Source organism: Pantherophis guttatus, chromosome 5 (assembly GCF_059756535.1).
Source record: "Pantherophis guttatus breed Tessera chromosome 5, ASM5975653v1, whole genome shotgun sequence".
Taxonomy (NCBI): Eukaryota; Metazoa; Chordata; class Lepidosauria; order Squamata; family Colubridae; genus Pantherophis; species Pantherophis guttatus.
This window is the reverse complement of record NC_142067.1, coordinates 84736295-84759988: the sequence shown is the minus strand read 5'-3', so window position 1 is coordinate 84759988 and position 23694 is coordinate 84736295. Positions and strand designations below refer to the sequence as shown.

Here is a 23694-nt window from a genome sequence, read left to right as displayed (position 1 = left end):
TGTTATATGAGTCACACCAGCTAGCTAAAACTGCTTTCATATTCTCACTGTTTTTTCCTCAACCCTAAACATTACTGAGGTACATTCAACAGACACAGAAAATTGGGTCTGTTTAAAAGTTCTATTGAAAAAGAACAAATTAGAGAGCAGCACAAGAAGCAAAATTCTGCATGTGCAATTTTGCATGCTTACTTTAAGATTTTCTTTATGAGACATCAAAGGAAGGTGGTTATGGCCTAGAGTCTATCCAGCAGAATTATGGGATGTGCCTATAGGATGTGCTCAGTGGTGAAATCCAATTTTTATTTATTATCAGTTCTGTGGGCATGGCTTGGTGGGCGTGGCAGGGGAAGGATACTGCAAAATCCCCATTCCCTCCCCACTCCTGGGGGAAGGAAACTGCAAAATCTCCATTCCCACCCCATTCTGGGGCCAGCCAGAGGTGGTATTTGCCAGTTCTCTGAACTGCTCAAAATATCCGCTACCTGTCAGATTCTGACAGAACCTGTCAGAACTTGCTGGATTTCACCCCTAGATATGCTGTTTGGAGTCACTAGGAAGAAATCTTTCTCAATAGTTTTCCTATTTCTTCATTCAATGCTTGTTGAGCTTGGGATAAGGAGAAAGGAGAAAGATTATATTCAGTATTGAAAACAGATCTCAAGCAACTTACAATTAAGGACTTTTTAATATAATTTTAGAGCTTGAAGCACAGCATTATACAGATTGGCATTTTTAATGGCTTTGCCACCAAGTTATACTTAACTAATTATCATCTGAAAAAAAATTATTTAAAGACACAAATCAAACCAATCTACAGAAACTGTCTTTGGAGGTAGTGCTGAAGAGGGTTTTCAAATAATGACAGAACAATTACATTGTCTCTTACTAGATGAGTGCAAAGAGTGCCTGGGATAAGGGAAGAAGTTTCTGAAATTATTTGTAGTTTTATTTAAATTATCAGGGAATTTGGGACAAAAGAGTCCCAAAGAGTGATATAGAATGTATACAGTATAGAACTGTGATGGCGATCCTATGGCATGCGTGCCACAGGTAGCACACAGTGCCCTCTCTGTGGGCACGTGAGTCATTGCCCCAGTTCAGCCCTGCTGCGCATGCACGTGTGCTTCCCGCCGTCCAGCTGGTTGTCGGGTCTCTGCCACAAACATGTACATGCATGGGGGTTGGGGGAGTGGGGGGCACGTGCATGCATGTGGGGGTGGGGCACACACAGGCATGTGGGGGTGGGGTGCGCTCAAGGGGAATGCACACGCATGTGGGGCATGTGTAGGGGTGGGGCGCATACAGGGGGCACACGCATGCGTGGGGGCAGGGCACATGGGGGGCAGGGGCATGCACAGGGGCACGCACGTATGCATGGGGGCCATGAATGCATTGCATTTTGGGGGTTTGAGCGAATGAGCGCATGCATGCTTTGGACACTCGGTCCGGAAAAGGTTAGCCATCTCTGGAATAGAATGTGAATTTTCATTCTTTTTATGCCTCTGTACAATAAAGGGACATGAATTTGTTTGCACTTTTTGAGGGGAGGTCAAGAGGTATGTTTTACTGTATTTTTTTATTTAAATTTTGACTGCACATTCATCAGATTTGTTTCATTTCAGTCAATATGCATTTACTGATTTGGAGGGTAGTTGTAATTTTTTTTACTAGATACATCTTACAGAAGTTTCTTTGAGCACCATTATTTTTTTTTCTGTGAAGCAGCCATTTTGCTTAATTTTTTTGGAAAAATATATGTGAATTTGCATTTAAATGTGAGAACTGCACCATTGTAAGCCCAGGAAATACCTGAGCACGAAGACTGATACCCCAAATAATGAGATATGTAATAGAATGCAGTTTAGCCAGAAGAGGTACATAACTATTCTGCAAAACGTAAAAAATAAAAAGTTGCTAGAGGTTGATTTGGTCTTAACATTTTTACCTAATGCAAAAGGATGCATATGTTTTTAAAGGTGGATAGAAGCTTTTAAAATAGGACACCCACTTATGCTAAGCAGTACATCTACTATGCTGGATGGTTTTACTGAAAAGATATACATAATTTACTCTTTAATTGTAGCAAGTTAATATCTAGATGTGTATTTTAAATTCCTGCACCTGTAGCAGCTAAGTCACTATTTTGGAAACAATTTTTTTAGCAGTAATTCTACTAAACACTGTCAGAATATGAATATTCATAGCTGGAACAGACATGGCAACAGGTCAACCAATGGGGACTGTTTGGAAACTGAAACATAATATTTGTTTGTCATAAGAGACAGTTTGGAGTCTGGGCATGGCTTAGACTTGCTGAACTGTATATAAGAGTTGGTTTGGCCTCTGTAATGACAGCTTCTGTACAATAAATTAGCCTCTGAATCTGTCTACTCTGTAATGACTTGCTTCTATGAATATTGCTTCTGTGTTCCTGATATTGTATGCTGAATTCTCCTGTATGGTATTGTATATAAAGAAGTTTCTTATGTAATTTGAAACCTGCTGAAGTTCATTTAATTGTGTCTGATTGTATGTGCTGCAACAAACTCTGACAAACACTAATATTTCAGATCAATGTTTTTCAACCTTGGCCACTTTAAGATGTGCGGACTTCAATCCCCAGAATTCTCCAACCACACCATACTGGCTGGGGAATTCTGGTAGCTGAAGTTGCAAAGGTAGAGAATCTCTGGGATAGTATTAGTTTTTCTGTGGCCTTCAATGAGTAACAAGTAGAGGTAATTTAATTCCCTCTAAATTTACAGTATATCACAGTATGTTGTCACACAACCCAACTCACAAATACTTCATGATAGCATTTTAAAGTATATTGTACTATTCATGTAGGAGAGGATGAGCCCAAGGGTAGGGTCAAACACATCATCAGTCTGAAATACCTATGCCCCCGAAAGATACTAAGTCCACTCCCCTTGAAATCTGTTGACTTTTATCTGGCACCAATTTGTTTTAACCATTAGATCAGATTCTTGTGTATAGGTTCCATGGAATAAACTTCCAGTGATTTCTGAACTCTATCCTGCCTCCTGATTTCTTGCACCTGACAATTCAAGTGCTCAAACTCCTTAATTTTGCCAGAACAAAAAACAAAGACTTTATACTTCAATATACTTAAAATCTGTAAAGTAGTAAAACAATAATTTTATAATCTAGAACAATGCTTTTTAAAAACTATGAACATAATAAAATAAGGCTATATTGTCTGTATAGAGGAACACTGGACATTTTAATTATCCATCAGGTATATATAGAATGAACATAACTGGTGCCAAGATGTAGTCTCATTTTAAATTTCTTAGTGCAAATACTGAATGAAAAAAATAAACCACCAATTCAGTATGAATTTTAATAATCACATTCAATCATTAATGTATTTTAGCATCTTAAAAAGTTTCCAATTTGTTACTGAAACAGTGAGTCTCCAAAATAGACTCTTTTTCAATAAAATGTAACACAAACATGGGAACTGCACTAATATGTTTAAATAACATAATTAAAAACACAATTTAATTTTTGCCAATCTTATATGGCAATCAACATTTAGCTTCTTTTTTCAATCCAAGAATAGGTTCACATGAGGGAATTGATTAATAGCCAAGCAATACTTTGCTTATGGGTCAATAATCTATAGCAGGGGTGTCAAACTCAAGGCCTGTGGGCCAGATGCAGCCCGCGGGGTGCTTAGATTTGGCCCACGGGGCCATCCTGGTAATAGTAAACGACCGGCCCACGGTGCCTCTGCTAGCTCCCCCCTCCCGCGGCCCATTTTTGGACGGCCTCCTGTAGCACTCTGGACAGCCTTCTGTAGCACTCTGCTGGCCAAAATGGGCCACAGGGACCTCCAGAGGCCTCCCCCAGCCCGTTGCTGGCCAAAACAGTACCTCCGTGAGCCAAATCCAACCCTCCAAGACTCCATTCATGCCTCCGGAGGCCTCCCCGGGCCTGTTACAGGCCAAAATGTAGCCTTCGGAGGCCTCCCTGGGCCTGTTACAGGCTGAAATAGAGCCTCCGTGGGCCAGATTCCGCCCTCCCCACCCCATTTCTCATGCCTTTACTGTACTTACTTTTCTAAGAGCTCCAGAAGAGGCTGACCCACATGGCAGAGAAGCCAAAGTCTTTTATTCAGAAGCCCATGAAGCTGTAAGAAGGTGAGATGTAAGGAAAACAGTTTTCTCCATCTGAATAAAAGACCGGCTTCTCTGCCATGAGGGCCTGCCGGCTTAGTTTGGGCCCAGTCTTGCTTGCTGCTGACTGGCTAGTTTTAATGAGCAGCTTCAGGGATTGGGGCGTGGCAGCTAATCAACAAAGGGCTTGCAGTTCAGCCTGATGAGACAAAGGAAGATGAGACAGCCAATCCTTGTTGATTGGCTGCTGCTGCTGCCTCAATCCCTGAAGCAGGAGGCTGCTGTGGACCAGTCCAGGCCTAGGCCTGCTGGCCACATGGCCCCAGCCAAAGTCTTTAACTCAGAAGCTGGTAAAAACATTTTCCTTAGATTTCATGTTTTTACAGCTTTGCCATCATCTGAATAAAATCCTTTGGCTTCTTTGCCAGTGGGTCAGCCTCTTCTGGAGCTCTGGAGATCTTCAAAAAGTAAGTAATCCATGGGAAATGGGGTGGTGAGGAGTTAGTGGAATCTGGGATGTTGGAAAAGCAGGCCCAGTCTGTGGGGGTGGGAGCAATTGTGGGGACTCCAGGGGAGCATGAGGTATCTTAGTGGACTGGGGGAGGCCTTGGATGGCCTGCTCCAGCACTAGGCCACACATACTCTTCCTCACTCTGAGATACCTCATGTGCATTCGATTAACCAATGCATTGGGGAAAGCAGGGAGCAATCACGTTCATTTAACATGATTCAATCAAACAAATCCTCAGTTACGAATGTAATTGGCAGGCTCTATTACATTCATCACTTGAGGATTTCCTGTATAATGAGAATGAGGGAGGGTCTCAGGGAAGTCCTGCCTTAGCACTTTGCCACCACAGGTGCCCCCAAGTCCCATGCCATTCCCACCATAGCCACGCCCACCATGGGCACACCCCCAGCCCTTCGAAGTCAAACATAACCCTGTCACGCCCTCAATGAAATTGAGTTTGACACTCCTGGTCTATAGAATATTGCATATGGGAACAAATAGGAAAAGCATTAAAAGGCTTTTTTCTCTCTTTATTCTGTTGAACTGGTACTACATACCATATTTAAAGCTATTTTTCTCGATTTCTTGAAATTCTTGAAAGCATTTCTAGCAAAGGAAATAGATGTTGAAGAAAGCATGCAGGAACAAATAAATAAAAATAAAAGACAATTCAGTCCTAGAAAAGGAGAAGGCATGAGAAGGAAACTTAAAATAAACCTGCCTTGATTTTCTTTAGTATAAGATGGGACAGAGCTTGATAGACTTTTAAAATTCTGTTGCAATGCTCTACAACAATAAAGATTAAACAATAAGGATCATTTTTTTGATTATGAATTGGGCAAAGCAATTATTGATGACTTAATAACAACTACGGGTACCAGCAGCATATTATGTCATGTACAGTAATTGCTAAAGGAATAGCTGTTTGTCCCTTTTAAATTAGAATCCAGATTCTATTTTTTTCAAAAAGGAATATATAGTGGAAGTGCTAAGAGGATTAGCTGCAGTAGCCATTTGTGTTCTGGTTTGGTACTGCTGAAGTGATTTAATTAACAGTTCTATACTGTTTTCACCACAAAGCATTCTACTTCTTGACTCTTGAAGAATTCTCACATCATCCATAATTTCAACAATCTTCTTGAGAAGATTGGAACTCTTTTTCTTGGCAATATATTTTGAAACCATCATTTAATTCTTCATGCCATATGATCAAAGTGCAAATGTGTACATCTTTAGATCAGTTTCTGTACAAATGTACTTGTAAGCAGGTACATGCTCTTCTACAGTTCATAATTCTCCAGGCTGAAGGAGTTGCCTACCTTTGCTCTAGTAATTAGTATAGCATTTCTGCAACTCTCCCAAATTGTGTAACTCATCCAGGATGGGCTGCCTCCGTGATACGTGCTTGACAGAGAACATGCACTGTTTATAATATTAGAAAGTTATTGTCACCAGAATATATACAAAGTATTATCCAGCAGATGTGCCTTAGTAAAATCCTAGTCACATGAATTTTCAGATATTTCTGGAGGTGCAATTCGCACAATGCCCCATTTTTCTGGTCCTCAACTTCCCAACATTCATCCCAGTTTCTTTCTGGCAATGTTTTTAATCTTGGATTGAGGGGATCATATTTAAAAAGGAAGCTCACCTAATCCCTCTATAAATTAACTCTATTTTAAACAATTCTGTTTCCTTGCACCATTATTTAAAGACCACAGAATAAAAATTTAGGAAACCATTCTAGAGATTCTATGTGCATTTATATAACTCTCAGTATCACTATCCTATGTTTTCCTTTGTTTTCCTTACTTTATATAAGAAGTATAAAGAATATGATTCTTTTGTTTAATTCTCTTAAAAACATAGTAAAGTTAATGCAATATTTTCAGGTGGCTGCACTTTTAAAAAGATACTTGATAAAACAATTTTTGTACTTCGATTAAATTTTTATGGTTCTATCAGGAATCATTTGACATAATACAGAACATATACACCAAGGCAAAAATAAAAATTCAAATCTTACTCTCATGACTGCAATAAATGTCATTCCCTAGACAACTGATCTAGATCAATCTCTAAATCAGAAATAGTTGCTTTCAGGGGAACTTGATTTGATTTAAAGTTCTTTTAGTACTAAAACAATTATCAGCCTTGGCTATCTACCAAGTGGCAGGTTGATTACTATACTGGTGCACCAGAGACAACAGTGCCCTCTGGGAACACATGTTATCACATAGCATCAGCCTTTTCAGCTAGGCCACATCACAGTTCCTTGGCAGAGAAGCAGAAACGTATATCAGGCATCCAGTTATCACTTTTGCAATACAACATCATAAAGTGCCATTTAGCATATGTGTGGGTTGATACTGCTGAGTAACATAGTTATTTTAGAGCCCGGTGCTAAGCAACACTACTGAAGTTGCCATGGAGAAAAACTTCACTTTCCCCTCCCTTATTATTTTAATATCTGCTTGGAACTTATCGTTCAAATTATTTTACTTTTCATCCCACTCTTCTATACATAAGCCTTATAAATATTCTTTTTCTCAACAGTCCTGGAAGTAGGGAAATGGGAGTCATTAATCCTATTTCACAGATAAGGAGTTGCAGATCATGAAGATTCTTGGCCAAAAAAATTTAGAAGGCAAAATATGCAGGAAAAAATACTGAATTTTGATTGAAGAGATTGATAGCATTTATATTTAGGATGAAGTGGCAACGCTGTGAAAGGCCATATTTCAAATAGTACCTTTTGAGAATGACAAGGCTCAAAGTAAAGATAATGGGCGTTGGTTCTTACCTGATACGCCTCTTCTCTGGCAGGCGGGCACGGCAGTCAGGATGGGTGGAGACATGGAGTGAGTTGTTAGGACCGAGTCTGCTTGAAACCAGCGAAGCCCCGCCTCCTTGCTTCCGCTGTCAGTTTTGAGACGAGAGTATCATGGCAGACTGGAGTGTCTAGAGAAAAACAGAAAGGACATAATGAAAGGAAACCCCCCCTCCCCCGAGGAGCCACCACACGGGGACGGCCCAGAAGGGTGGGGCTGACTGCTGTGCCTGCCTGCCAGAGAAGAGGCGTATCAGGTAAGAACCAACGCCCATTCTCCTAAGGCGGGCACGGCAGTCAGGATGGGACATACCAAAGTCCTGAGCTGTGTCGGGAGGGAGATGGCCGGCCCCGTAGTTAGGAGACCTTATGAACCGCCTGAAGAACCCTCCTCCCAAAGGCTGCGTCAGCCGAGGTGTAAGTATCCAGACGATAATGCCTGATGAAGGATGTAGGTGACGCCCATGTGGTGGCACGGCAAATCTCCTCAACTGATGCTCGTGTAGACCAGGCGGCTGAAGTCGCGGCGCTCCTGGTGGAATGTGCTGTGACTCCACGAGGGACAGGAAGAGACTGTGAGTCGTAGGCTGTTGAAATACAGGCTCGGATCCACCGTCCCAAGGTGGCCGACGATATCTTGGAACCCAGTGATGCCGGAAGGAATGAAACGAAGAAGGAATCCGAGCGTCGAAAGGCCACCGTACGGTTGATGTAAAGCTTTATGGCGCGCCGGACATCCAACTTGTGCCAGAGTCGTTCACGATGATGGCGAGGGCGAGGACAGAAATCAGGAAGAATTAATTCCTGGGCCCTATGGAACATGGTATTCACCTTCGGGATAAACGAAGGGTCTAAGCGTAGCACCACTCTGTCCGGGTAAATGATACAGAGCTCCTTGCGAACTGACAAGGCTGCCATCTCCGATATACGGCGAGCTGAAGTGACCACCAGCAGGAAGGCCACTTTCAACGACAGAAAGCGAAGAGAGACTTCTCGTAAGGGTTCGAAGGGCGCCTTCGTAAGGGCCCCTAGGACCTTAGGCAGGTCCCACGATGGGAATCGATGTATTGCAGGTGGCCGGAGATTAGTAGCACCCCGCAAATATTGATGAATAAGGGGGTGCGTGGAAATCGAATCTCTTGAACCACAAGAAAGGACCGAAGCCAAAGCTGCAACCTGGCGCCGAAGGGTATTGGGAGATAGACCTGCGGCAAACCCTTCTTGGAGGAATCCTAGCACCTCTTTAACTGTAGCGGCTGGCGCCAACAGATGGCATTTCCGACACCAGAGAGAGAAGGACCGCCAGGTAGCTTCGTAAATCCGAGTAGCTGGTGATTCGAGCTGGAGGCAAACAGGTCCACCGCGCGGAGGCCGAACCGCCTCGTCAGTTCCAGAAACAGGTCTGGGTGAAGGCTCCATTCTGCTTGGTCGACAGGAGCCCTGCTGAGAGAATCTGCTGTTCGATTCTCTGCCCCGGAAATATGTGCCGCTCTGATTGACTTCAGGTTGCGTTCCGCCCAGGTCCCCAGTTTGAGAGCCTCCCTCATCAGGGCTTGAGACTGGGTGCCCCCAAGCCTGTTGATATGGGCCTTTGCAGAGACATTGTCCGTTAGGACGAGGACATCTCGACCCTGGACCAAATGACGAAAACTCTGAAGAGCTAGAAAGACGGCTCGCAGCTCTAAGACGTTGATGTTCATGGACCGCTTGCAAGGACCATTGACCCTGTGCCAGGTGGGACCCCAGGTGGGCGCCCCAACCCAACAGGCTGGCATCTGTAGTCAGGGTTACTTGGTGCGGTTTGCGAAACTGGCTGCCCTTGGATATGGCCGCTGACGTCCACCAGGACAGGGATCGAAGCACCCGAGTGGGAAGGATTACACGCCGTGCTGAAGCTTCCTTGCATGACCGCTGATATGATAGCAGGAACCACTGAAGGTCCCTGCTGTGCAGGCGTGACCACGGCACAATTCCGAAGGTAGATACCATTTTGCCGAGAAGGCAAGACAAAGTGAGGACAGAGGATGAGCGTTGGTTCTATACTCGGGTTACCAAGGCCATTAAACTAGAAATACACTCAGGAGACAAAAAGACCTCTGAAGTGACCGTGTCAATTACAGCCCCCAAATGCTGAATCCGGGTTGAAGGAGACAAATGGCTTTTCTTCCAATTAACTGAAAAGCCATGCTCCTGCAATATCTTAAGAGTCTCCCTTAAATCCTTCAGGGCGTGATCAGGAGAGCGGGACAATATCAAAATGTCATCAAGGTAAAATAAAACTCTAATGGGGAGATCGCTAATGTAGGCCATAAGGGCCGCCATGACCTTAGTAAAAACCCTAGGGGCCGAGGACAAACCAAAGGGTAGGGCCCTGTATTGATAGTGATTTTCTTGATAAGAAAAATGAAGGAATTGCCGGAATTCGGGAAGAACGGGGACATGTAGATAGGCCTCCGTCAAATCAATAGAAGATAACAGATCCCCTTCCCTAATGGCCATTAAAATAGTTTGAAGGGAATGCATCTTGAACCGGCGATAAATTAAGTGCCGGTTCAAGGCTTTAAGATCCAGGATGGGACGCCAATCCCCCGATGGCTTCTGGACTAGAAAAAGGCGGGAGTAAAACCCTTTCCCGAATTCCGATTTAGGTACTGGTTGTATGGCCTTAGAAGCCAGGAGGTGTTTGATGGCATTTCCCACCCGGGCCCTCTTAATCCTGTCAAGGAAAACAGGGCAACGTAAATACAAATGAGGAGGGGTAGATCTGAATTCGAGGGAGAGGCCAAATCTGACTACATTCTTAACCCAATTATCGGAAACTGTGGCTTCCCAAATGGAGGCAAATCTGGACAAATGACCTCCAAGGGCAAGGGGACTAGACATATTAGCGAGCCCTCCGGAAGGGACGGCCGCGACCTCCCCGAGGGAATCTCCTAGGGGGATAATGGGGTCCCTGTCTAACCTGATTATCCTGAAAGGCAGGTCCCCTGGTTGGATAGGAGCACTGATACCACTGATGGTAAGAGCCGGTGTCTGAGGAACGAAAGGAGGAAGATCGAAAGGACTGCACTTGTCTGAAATCTGAACGTTGAGATAGGGCTGGCAAAACTTTGCGATGGTCTCGAGTCTCGATCAGTAATGGATCCAGAGCAGCCCCAAACAGCTTGTCTCCAGCGTAAGAAGATGATGCGAGGCGCCATTTATTCCGTACATCGGCCTGCCAGTGTTTCAACCACAATAAACATCGAGAAGTCACGGTCGAACCAATCGCTTTGGCGGAAAAGCGTGCAGCGTTCAGTGTGGCGTCAGCCGAGAACTCGACTGCGGCCATAATCTTATTTATATCTTGGTGGGCTCGAACCTCTGAAGCCGGAAGACGGCTCTGTAGTTGTTTTAACCAGAGAATGGACGCCCTGTTAAAAAACGATGCCGCAGAGGCCGCCTGCACCGACCAGGCCGAAGCCTGATGGCCCTTAATCAGTGAGCGCTCAGTTTTCCTATCCTCTGGGGGCAAGGATTCCTCAGGAGGGCCCAAGACAGGGGATGGTGAGGCTAAGGCTAAAACTGGAGCATCCACCGTTGGAATCTGTAACAGGTTGGCATATTCTGAAGCCAAATTATAGAATTTTTTATCGAGAGAATTTGGTGAGGGGCCAGAACTAGGAAATTTCCACTGCCTCTGTAGGACGTCGGAAAACAATTTGGGAGCCGGGATAGTTTCGGCCGCCACAGCGGGCTCTTCAAATAGGTTAGCCATGGAATCAATTATATTGGAAGAATCCTTGGGCTTAGAAGTGGGGATTCCCAAACGAGTGGTCATTTGTGCCTTAAATAATAATGATTGGAACATTTGAGGGCAGAATAGACCCACAAACGAGGGCTGATCAGGCTCTAGGCCCTCATCCTCCGATAACTCTTGATCAATGATAGCTTCCTCCTCCAGAGAGATAGAGCTTTGACTGTCCCGAGAAGGAGACCTTTGTCTTTCCTGCCCTTGGGAATTCCCATCCAAGGGTTGGGATCTAAGTGAGGAGGCCTGATCTTCCAGGTATTCTGAGATCCGTGAGGAAGCCCTTTCCTGAAGCCCTTGGGCTATGCCCTTTCCAATCGAATCCGCAATTAGGGAAGCCAAAGCTGGAGATAGGACTTGTTCCAAATTAGAGGACGCAGGGGCAGTAGCCTTAATTTGGGCTTCAATTTGAGGAACCTCCCCCTGAAGGAGCAGATCTGGGCCCTGGTCAGGAACTGCCTGTTCTTGTACAGTTGGGAAAACTGAGGCTGCCTCCGTGAAGGAAGGAACATCCTCCTGAAGGGACCTATCGGGAGACAGAGGAGGCACACTAGGAGGTTGCCGTAAAACCTCTTGCCCTGTTCCTGAAGGTGCAGTAGCTGGCTGAGGAACGGAGGCCTGATGAGAAGAAGCCTTTTGGAAGGCTCGTTCCATTGCCTTGTGACGCCTCTCCTCATCTTTAGAGTGCTTAGAGGATGACGGAGGAGGCTTCTCAGTCACCCTGGAAGACCTATGATGTTTGGCCTTTTTATTATTTTGAATACCCGAAGGCCCTTCTTCAGGATCGGGCTCCTGGGTTCTTTTTCCCTTGCTCTTATGAGCGCGGGAAGCGGTCTTCAAAATGGCGTCCGCCATGATATTAGAGGGATTCGAAATGGCGCCGAAATTATTTCCCTTTAAAACGCCCCGCTTATGGCACACTTACTGCGCTAGCCTTCCAGTCAAGACACCCAAGCTCCTTCAAGTTCCAAAGACAAGAGCCGCAGAAAGATCGCTAGCCGAAGGGCGAAACGTGATCGAGCGATTAGCGGAGCAATTAGGTAGCCTCCTTGCTGCAGGGCAAAGCCCGATTCGCAGCGAAAGCCGGAAAAAAATTTGACCGAAGTCTCCGGCGGCAAGAAGAGAAAGTCTACTGCGGTATTCAAAGAACTGCCAGCCGGCAGCTCAACCACCTACCAGTTCTCCGTGGTGACAGGAAGCAAGCAATAACGCTGGGGCTGTAAAATAAGTGATTTAGCCTTCAAATTAGCACGAAAGGTGAGCGAAGTCTCTAGACACTACCGTCCTACTCGACCGAGTCGAAAAAACTGACAGTGGAAGCAAGGAGGCGGGGCTTCGTTGGTTTCAAGCAGACTCGGTCCTAACAACTCACTCCGTGTCTCCACCCATCCTGACTGCCGTGCCCGCCTTAGGAGAAGAAAATTTATACAAGCATAAATCTGTTTTTCACCGTAAATTAATTTAAAAATGCAATGTTGTTAAAATTAATGATTTAACTGGCAACATGGCTTTACTGCAAGCAGAGATATACAGCATTACATTTCTATCCTAGTAATCTTCAGCGTATTGAACTTCAATTCTCATAATTCTTAGCTGGTACACCGGAGGCCATGTTGGCAGGAAATTGTGAAAGCTGAACATATTTATATAGCACCAAGATGAGGAAGATTGCTTCTTCTTTACATTACAGAATTACAGAGTTAATGAAGGGACCTTGGAGATGTTCTAGTCCAACCCCCTGCTTGAGCAGTAGACCCTATACCACTTCAGACAAATGGTTATCCAATCTCTTCTTTCAAAACCTCCAGTGTTGGAGTATCCACAACTTCTGGAGGCAGGCTATTCCACTGATTAATTGTTGTAACTGTCCGGAAATTTAGTTCTAGGTTGCTTCTCTCCTTGATTAATTTCCATCCATTGCTTCTTGTCCTGCCTTCAGGTGCTGTGGAGAATAGGTTGGCAGCAAGGGAAGAGAAGGAAAACCGGATTTATTGTTCAATTAATACCTTGAACCTATTCAAACTGGCTTGTGAATAATGAAAAAACAACTCTAAAATTTTTTTCCCTTTCAGGTATGTACCTTCCTTTAAAAATGAGATCAATTTTTAAATAGAGATTAACATATATTAACTGAAAGAAGAGATATATTATTCATTTACATAACAAATCAACATGAGTGTTTTAATAGTTACCCTATTCTGTTGTGTCCTACTGAAAAAATATTTTCTTTCAAAATCTGGCCGAATGGCTCCATAACTAAAGCACCTATCTCTGTACATCTGATATATAAGAATAATAATTAAATATTCTATGAACACTTTTTAATAAAAATTCATTTATCACAATATCTATCACATCTAACGCAGATAAAGATGTTAGGAATTCACTAACATTGAACTAAGAGAGAGCTCTGGGAGTTGAAAAAAATTAATGCGTTCTTAATTTTATTAAGTGACTAATATTTACGTGATATAAGTAGAATGATAATGACTTATGTATTACAGTCTTATAGTTACCATGAAATCAACCGATCTTTATAAGTACTAAGTCAGCCAAAACCAATGTAGGTTAGACCACCAATTGGCAAATGGGCAGAAGAGAATGTACAGAAATATTATAAATTTGCTTCAGTTCTCTTTGGACATGAGTACTGTCATGTTTTATACTATGGTAAGTCTGGCCTGATTTTCAAATACCCAACGTTTTTATAACAAATAAAACTTCAAATATCCATTCCAAACAGTAAAAAGTGTTTTATGTTCTAAAACATGCTGAATTGTATAACTGTTTTTAGCAAAAACTAAAGAACATATGTACAGATAACAGAAATCCTGCAATGAATACCAAGTTTTAACTACAGAATATTCTATTAATTCTAGTAATATCATAAGTAAGTTTTTACTGAGCAAGAGAAAATCGTGATAAATTCTAACTTCAATTCTATAATGTCAGAAAATACATGGCTTTCTTTTAAAAAAAAGGCGACGATTTTTATCAATACATAGATCTGGAGAAAATTATTGAGCGAAACTGTTCCCATATGGCCTTGGTTTTACATAATTTTGCATCAGAACTGGAATTGTTAAAAATAACTGAAGCTGGAGAACAAGAACAAATGTCACTTATGAATCATGGCTCTCTAACCCCAGGATGAACATATGGTATTAAGCATCATCTTTATGAAGATAAAGGGAAAGAAAAATAAGACAGATATTTTACCAGGTTACAGAGTAAATTTGTATTAGAGCACAGGAAGTTAACAAGATTGTATTGAAAATCTTCAAAACAGCATACTGTGTAATATAAGGCATACTGAGAAAGAATTTAATTGAATGCAGCAAGTTTTCTTCAGGTCAGTTGAAACTGATGTTTCTAAATATAGCTAAGAAAAAAAGAAGGTGGTAAGCAGACTTTTCTCACAAGAATAGATCCGAAACTTTAATGGAAGAAGGTCATATGCTACTATGCTAGGCCACATTTCAAAATTCTTAGTATGCAAGATATGTACAGTATATATGTATACTTACTATGTTGATATCAATTGGTATCCTTTATACACAATGCAAGGAGCCCATGCAGAAGCCTGGTTGTCTAATACTTCTGATACTTTCAGGATTGAACTTTGGGGTCAATATCCCAATCAAGGAACTACCAACTCAGGCAAACAAGCTAACAGCCTAATCAAAGAACCCCCAAGAACACTCCCACCAACACTGACAGAGCAACCCACTAGTATATAAACAGAGAGCAATCCCTATTCCCTTCTAACAGCGATGATGTTACCTAGTTGGGTAATGAAATGTCTGAAAGAAAGAAACCAAGCTCAGAGAGCACAAGTACCACCATATTCTTCAAACAACATTAAACCTGCAAAGTTTTAATCAGATATCATAAAAAGTTTGAAATCCTTCCCTGAACCTCTTTCAAAGCAAAATATATCACAGACAAGCAAGGAACAATACATATAGAAACTATTAAAAAAAAGAATCTATGGAGGCTGTGCTGTATTAGGGCAGAACAATGTCCTAACTAATTAAAACTTAGAATTTTTTTTTAAAGCTAGCTTTACAAGCGACAGTATCCACACCTAATCACTTGTTTTTCTGATTTTTTCTGATTCAGCATAAAGTGTTGGGAATGTTTGCCTCTTCAATGTATGCAAACAATGTTTGTTGCAACAGATTTTTTAAAGTAAAAATTATAAGAAGGCTGAGTGAGTTCAAATAATCTCCAATAACTCCAAAATAAACTCTTCCTAGATAATTTTTGGATTATTTTCCAAGATGTTTTCTATAATCTTGAAAAAATGTATTTAAAATGTTTTTTATCTACAGCTAATCCCTGGGTTACGAGCATCGCCTTAGCCAATGTTCAAAGTTATGTGATGAACGCTCCCTAGTGTTTACAAACAAGTCCCGAAACTAAGAATGTTGCAGCACCACAGCAGTTGTTCACCTTTACAAATGACCGCAGAGGCTCTGCAACATTCACCCTGCCTATTCCCCTCTCCCCCCGCCCCCCCGCGCTGGGTCTTCATAGGCATTAGGTCTCTGGATACTGTACTCACTTTGCGAAGATCTAGAGATTCTTCACTTTCTTAGTCTGTTTGGGCACTTCAGGCCTTCAGTGAGTACGCAGAGAATGGAGGCCTAAAGTACTGCAAGATCATGCAAGATCAGTAGCGCAAAATCTTACACTATTGATCTCTTGTGGTTTCACAGTACTATAGGCCTCTGTTTTCTGCAAATGAAGGCCTGGATGAGATCTGCAGCAAAAGACTTGCAAATGGAAGGAAGGCCTGAAACATCAAAGCTTTCCCTCCATTTGCAAAGCCTTTTGTCATCTTTGCAAAAAGACTTTGCAGCCCAAAATGGAGCTCCATGGTTTCATTTTTGTGTACGCATGTCACTGCGTTATTTTATTTACCAGCTGAGCTCATTATTTCTGGACTGTCAGACTCTCCGTAGCTTTGCCAACTTCTCATCAGTAAGCTACGTGTTTCTGTATCCACCCACATTCCTTCACTTGCTCTTCACACATCCTCTTTCCTTTGTTCTCTTTCCAGCAAGGTCCGGCTGAAAGATAGCCGGCCCGAATTACTTTCAAAAATGTAACAATTAACTTTTCTTAGTTAGTGAGGTGTTTTATTTTCTTTATAACAAATAAATGAGTTTTATTAGAAACCTTCCTTCGCGTTTCTTTATCAGAATAGTGCAACTTGGAATAAGCCTCGATTCATCTCCTCCTTTAAACCAGGGTAATTAGTCCCAGAGCCAAACATGGGATTAATAAATGCCCTGACATTCTGGTAGCACGAGGATGGTCTGATTTATGGCTTTTTCCTTGTTTTTGTTACTTCTGATAAGAGCGCATAGGCAATTAGTTTTTAGCTACTGAGGTACGCTAATTATATTGCTGAGATGCCGAAACAGAAGAAAAAAAGGCAAAGTGAAACCAAGACCACTCTTCGTAAATGATTTGATTGATCTTTCCAACGAAGAGGTGGCAGACAGGAGGTTTCCAGATTTCCAGCCCCTTACTACAGCCACACGCCTGGAACGAGAAGAAGCCGTGGGAACAGAAATGGACGGAGATAAGACAGAAGCTGTTTTTGAAGATGATGATTTACGACTGAGGTCAGTAACATTTTCTTCTGATCTTCCAAGCTCTGAAAAAGTCTCCCCAGAACCTTCTGAATTTGTAACGCTCGGTGCAAGCACTGCTGAGCAAAATTACTCCCACGCACAGAGAGAAACAATTCATTACTCTTCTCAAAGCCCTGAGCTCACCCAGCGTGAGAATGCTATGAAAGCCTATCGTGACCGTATAAAACTCTATGAACAGCAGCTATCCCAGGCAAAAATGGCTATATCTATGCTTGAGCAAGATATGGGAGATAACTTAAATTTTTCAAAAAGCGCCATATTGTCTTCTTGCTCAGAGCCAAAGACACTCCCCCTGGTGGATTTTGTGTCAGGCCAATTAAGGCAAAGAGCACTGCATACGTCACATGAAAGTCTCCCTGATCAAGTTACACATGTCTTACATAACCACTCCTACTCTAAAGCATACAATGCCCCGTATGCAAAGCTGCCCAAAGGTGCAGCACCATCTGCTGGCAAAAGTAATTTACTACAGGAAGCTGAAATGCCACAAGTGTTTCCACAGGCCCAAACTCAAACACCCCCTGGCGGTGTTGGTGTCCTTTTAGATGGAACACAGCAAAGGCAAATGACTGCATCTCCAGCAGGTCATGCCAATATTGCAGATCAAGCACAAATGGCAACTGGAATACAGCAGATTCCAGTGCATCAGCCACAGCAGCTACAAATGCCTGCATATGTGCCCCAGCCACAAGTGCAAATAGGGCCACCTCCTGGTCCGCCTCCAATGGCACAACCAAGACCATTTTTAGGTCCACAACAGGCACAGCAAATACCTCTGCCAGCACAGCCAGCATATCAAGTGCAGGCTCCTTACCAGGCATTTTCTCTCTCTCCACTAACTGGTGAGTCAAAACTAAAAATGTCTGAACTCCACGGTTCGAGATTGAAACCTGGTGAACAAATTGGAGGACATTTGACCAAACTGAAAGGTCTGAGAACAGAATTGAGAGAAAGAGGCCATAACATTGAAGATATTCAAATGATCAGCATCATTATTAACTCTTTGAATTATGAATGGAAAGATGCTGTTACAAAAATTAACCAAGTCCCAATTGCTCAACGCACAGTGGACAATGTCTGTAGACTTTTAATTGAAGAAGAGGCATTCATGCTAGCCACACCACATTTGAGAGGACCACCCGCATCAAGAGCTCCAGCTAGACGCCCCTTCCGAGGAAGGACCTACGCTCCAAGGATGCCAAGATGCTACACCTGCAATCGTGTGGGACATGCCACCCGGGATTGTCCCCAACGAGTTCCAGCTCCCGTCACGTACCAGCCCAGAGGAACAGATTCCAGAGGCAGAGGCAGAGGCGGAAGACAAGGTCGTCGTGGTCCCCGGCGTGATCCACAAACTCCACTCGCCACATTGGCTTTAACCAATGATCCACAACCTCAACCAGAGTATGACAGACGACTCCTGTGGACTTTGCACAGTGGTGCAGCATTGCATGTTACCTACAGAAAGGAACTTTTCACAGAAATGCACGAGCCTGAACCAGAACTACGTGAACTTTATTCTTTTTCAAATCATCCTTGTCAGGTCAAAGGAAAAGGAACTGTTTATGTTGAAGAGCTCGATGCATTCATTCCTGATGTTTATTACATACCAACAGCAACCAGTAATTTGCTTAGTCAGTGTCACTTGTCTAGAATGTTAAAGTTCCAAGTTCACCACCTTGAAAAAGCAAGTTACATAGTTAAAGATGGAGATATTGTTGCTGAAACCATATTAATTGGTGGTGTTTATTACTTAAAGCCAAAGCCTAAAACACAAACACAGGCAAGTATGCAAACTCCAAAAGGGCAGAGCACAGGCCCAGAGAGAGATGCTCCAGAGAGAGATCCTGTTGCTACCCCTAAGGCTCCTAAAGCCAACAAAAAGAGAGTTGATAAACAGGTTGCTCAGAGCAAGCCTGAGGTTCCGCATAAAAATGTTAATGTTGAGAATTCACTAACAGGTAAACCTTTGCATTCCAGGTGTATCCACAAATGGCATAGAAGATTGGGGCATGCCAGTTTCCGTGTTCTTAGGAAGATGCCGGAGTTCGCAAAAGGTTTGGATCTAAAGGGGTGTAAGGTGTTTTTGGATTGTGCTGTATGCAAGAAGGCCAAATCCAAAGCAGCAGCCATTCCCAAACGCGCTACACGCCTGTCAACACGCATTTTTGATTTGGTTCACATTGACATAGTTGGTCCATTCCCGCCATCATTTGGTGGTAGAAAATATTCTCTAACAATTGTTGATAATTACTCTAGATATGGATATGTATATCCTATGAAAAAAAAATCAGAGACTTTTCAGATCTTTAAAGACTTTGCAACCCTTGTTTCTACCCAACACCAAGTTCGCATCGCCAGAATCCAGAGTGATCGTGGTGCCGAGTTCATGTCTCAGCGTTTCCAGGACTGGATGCGTAAGAATGGAATTATTCATCAGACGTTGGCGCCTTACACACCGGCTCATAATGGAGTCGCAGAACGAAGACAAGGGGTACTGCAAACCATGATGCGTTGTCTCCTAGAAGACGCCAACCTTGATATTATATACTGGGGTGAAGCTATAAAATATGCAAATTACATTGTAAACCGTACTTGGAGCAGTGTAACAAATCAGACTCCTTTCTTCATGTTGTATGGCTACAAGCCTGATCTTAAAAACATCCATATTTTTGGTTCATACGCTATGGTGAACATTCCCTTAGCTCAAAGAAGAAAAGGAGGTCCAGCAGCAAAGAGACTGAGATTTATGGGTATTGATGATAATTCAAAATGGAGCAAATTTATTGACTCTAAACATGTAATTGTGATTTCCCAATCTGCTAATTTTGAGGAAGATATTGACTGGTCCAGGATTCATTCCAATGATCCTGGAGTCTATTTTCCTAGAGATGATACTGCTGATGCTACACAGATTGATGATCAAGATTCCACTGATTCTTCTCAACCCGATGTTCCGTCTTCGCAAGCCGCGGATGCTGACGCTAGCGACGAAAGTGAGGACGAGGACGAAGCAGAAGAAGACTGGACAGTCGTTCCAAGACGTTCCAAGAGGGCCACAAAAGGGATCCCTCCACAACGATATTCTTGGCAACTGACAAAAGCACCCTTACCTTTGATTTGCAATGTCACACTTCCACCTGATAATTTCACACAAATCAAGCAGCTCCCTGATTCAGAGCAAGACAAATGGTATGAAGCAATGCAGGTTGAAATGGACAGTCTAAAGAAACTTAAAGTATTTACACCTGCAAAACCTCCAGCAAACAAAAAGGTCATTGGCACTCGATGGGTCTACAGAATCAAAAAGAAACCAAATGGTGAGTCACTGTACAAGGCCAGACTTGTAGCTCAGGGTTTCGCTCAACGTTATCCTGAGGACTACACAAATACTTACTCACCGACAGTTCGAACTGAGAGTGTAAAAATTGCTTTAGCAACTGCAACTACCCTTGGTTTAGAAGTTTTCCAGTTTGATGTTGACACGGCTTATCTACATGCAGACCTAGACGAAGAGATCTACGTGAGAAGTCCTCCAGGATTCCGACAGCAAGAAGGGGATACCTGGTTTCTAAACAAAAGTCTTTATGGTCTGAAACAATCTGGTTTAATGTGGCATTTATGTCTTACTGACAAACTAAATTCAATGGGCTTTATTAAGTCCGAAACTGATGAGTGCGTGTTCACAAAAAGATCTAACAATGCATATGAGATAGTTCTTGTTTATGTTGATGATATTGTTTATATTGGTCCAAATAAGCAAATGAGTGAAATTTTTGCCAAAGCTTTGCAGAGATACTTCACATTGAAATCATTAGGTCACATTAGCACTTATTTAGGTGTTCAGATTGAAAAAACACAGAAGGGGTTTAGTCTTTCACAAGAAGATAAAATTGAACAAGTTTTGCATCATTGCAACATGAAAGATGCTAACACAACAAAGACACCCATGCAAACAGATTTTCACAACTTGACACAAGAAGAAAGTCCTGAGTTCGAGGATCAAACACTTTATCGTTCAGTCATTGGGTCACTGTTATACATTAGTAGTTGGACCAGACCCGACATTGCACTTAGTGTTAACCTCTTATCTCGACACGTAGGTAAGGCAAAACAGTTTCATTGGACATGTATTAAGAAATTATTAAGATACCTAAAATACACTAAACACATGAAGTTATTGTTAGAACCAACACATACTGATTATGCAGAATTATGTTGTTATGCAGATTCTGATTGGGCAAGTGATAAGAAATCACGTAAAAGTACTTCAGGTTATATGATGTTCTTAAATGGATGTCCTGTTTATTGGCAAGTACGTAAACAGAATTTTGTTTCTTGTTCATCTACTGAAGCTGAATATGCTTGTGTTTCAGATGCATGTAATTCTCTAACTTGGTTTGATGCTTTAGTCACAGATATCTGGACACACCCGATCCGACCGATCACCGTGATGGAAGACAATGAATCGGTGGTTTATATTTCTGAATCTCATTTTACAGGTTCTAGGTCCAGACACATTGACATTCGTTATCAAAACATAAAACATTTAGTGAAAAAAGGTTTTGTCAAAATGCAGTATGTATCTACACATGATCAAATTGCTGATATGCTCAACAAACCACTTCCAGCAGCTCAACACGAGTATCTGCGTGAGAAGATGTGCCTTATTTGATGATGAACTGATATTCGCTCAACTGGCAAAAGAAGGGGAATGTCACTGCGTTATTTTATTTACCAGCTGAGCTCATTATTTCTGGACTGTCAGACTCTCCGTAGCTTTGCCAACTTCTTATCAGTAAGCTACGTGTTTCCGTATCCACCCACATTCCTTCACTTGCTCTTCACACATCCTCTTTCCTTTGTTCTCTTTCCAGCAAGGTCCGGCTGAAAGATAGCCGGCCCGAATTACTTTCAAAAATGTAACAATTAACTTTTCTTAGTTAGTGAGGTGTTTTATTTTCTTTATAACAAATAAATGAGTTTTATTAGAAACCTTCCTTCGCGTTTCTTTATCAGAATAGTGCAACTTGGAATAAGCCTCGATTCATCTCCTCCTTTAAACCAGGGTAATTAGTCCCAGAGCCAAACATGGGATTAATAAATGCCCTGACAACGCAGGCCTTGCCCAGCACTTTGCAGCCTGAAACAGCACTCCAGAGGGGTGTACCCGCTCTGTTTTGGCATGCACAGGCCTCATCCAGCACTTTGCAGTGCAAAACAAAGCTTTGGAGGGGCAGGCATGTGTAGGCAGTGCAAAATTAAGGTGACCAGACGTCCCGCTTTTGGCGGGACAGTCCCGCTTTTGAGCAATTTGTCCCGCGTCCCGCGGCGTTTTAAAAAAGTCCCGATTTTTCATTCTGCCTCCTGAGTCCCCGCTGATGGCTAGAGGGAAAAAAAACTGTTTGAACTCTTGCCGCGGGGCTTCAAAGGGCCGACCTACAGCTGATCAGTGTTAAAAAAAAAAAACCTTGGTATATTTGCGGCGCAAGGCAGCCCTCGTTTCCTGCCGACTCGGAGCGGTAAACAGCGTCTGGTTCAGGGAGCAGCCGGATTTTGCTCTCCATTGCTCTCTCGGTCCCCTGCAAGCTCTCATCTCTCGAGAAGCCCAACCAAAGTTTCCCGCGCCATTTCAGGGAGCGTTCCTCGAGAGACGAGAGCTTGCAGGGGGCCGAGAGAGCAATGGAGAGCAAAATCCGGCTGCTCCCCGAACCAGACGCTGTTTACCGCTCCGAGTCCCAAGCGACAGGAGAGGAGGGCTGCCTTGTGCTGCAAATATACCAAGGTGGAATCCTGATGCCGCCCTTACAGCGGAGAGAAGAAGCCGGATTTTGCTCTCCATTGCAGACACCAGATCGTAATGCACCCCTGCAAAAATGCGAAAATTTCCAAATGTAGCCCTGCCCTCTTACAGCTCTCCTGATGTTCAACTGTTGTCTCTCAAGGAGGATACTTGGCCAGCCTCATGCTTGATGTCTCCCACCTTGGCAGCTTTAAGACTTGTGGACTTCAACTCCCAGAATTCTCCACAATTCCCCAGAATGGGCTCGGCCGGAGTTGAAGTCCAAACGTTGTAAAAGAGCCACAATTGCCCAGCCCTGGGCTAGGCTAGGCTGATGCCGCGCGGATGGGAGGAGGGGCGGGCGACCCAGCAATTAAGTTGTGGTTTGGAAGTATATATGGGGGAAATTATTTGGTTTATTATTATTGATAAATATAATTAATTGATTTGTAAGAAATTGGATTGCATGGAAATAATTGGAATATTCATGTTCATATTGATTAATATACAAAAAAGATAGTTATATAACTAATTGATTTATATTAAAATGTTGAATTTGTATTGAACAACTGTATTACATAATTACATAATTAACCAATGTAAGGATGGATATAAAAATAGATGACAATGGGAAGGGGTATAATATAGAATAGAAGGGAAAAATTGAATTTGATTAAGATTAGAGATGAGGATGAAGGGTAATATTGGTTTTTTTAAAAAAATAGATGAGGAATAAATATGGCAAAAAGGAAATATAGAAATTGTAAATTTAATTGAAATGACTAAACGCTGTTTAAATTTGTGAACCAGCCAAATATTCTGTTCAAAGAAAATACATTGTATGTTTGTATGTGTGTTTCTAATTACTGCTATTTATTCATATTTGTTCTCTTTTATTCTTTAAAGTTTAACAATTCATTCTTTATCTTAATATCTTTATATTTGCTTGGGGTTGGCTTTCTTCCCTTTC

The 23694-nt window shown here is 42.5% G+C and overlaps 1 protein-coding gene and 1 long non-coding RNA gene across 11 annotated transcripts in view; one reads left to right on the top strand and one right to left on the bottom strand.

Moving 5' to 3' along the window:
* GPM6B (glycoprotein M6B) overlaps nucleotides 1-23694 on the bottom strand; it is a 161474-nt gene that overhangs the window by 89162 nt on the left and 48618 nt on the right. For 4 of the 10 annotated variants that reach the window (XM_087895266.1, XM_087895264.1, XM_087895270.1 and 1 more), the window contains exon 2: nucleotides 7460-7617. The exons of 5 other annotated variants lie outside the window; for them this stretch is intronic. In XM_087895266.1, the coding sequence (XP_087751392.1) occupies nucleotides 7460-7514 (55 nt within the window). In that variant the 5' untranslated portion in view covers nucleotides 7515-7617. Of the gene's footprint in view, nucleotides 1-7459; nucleotides 7618-10370; nucleotides 13219-23694 lie in introns of those variants that run through there. One more of the 10 variants, XM_060686689.2, reaches the window with a different exon arrangement.
* Nucleotides 4441-13332, top strand: LOC117676031 (uncharacterized). The gene is made up of 2 exons (XR_004594335.3): nucleotides 4441-4612; nucleotides 13216-13332. It is a non-coding gene; the product is annotated as an uncharacterized LOC117676031 (long non-coding RNA).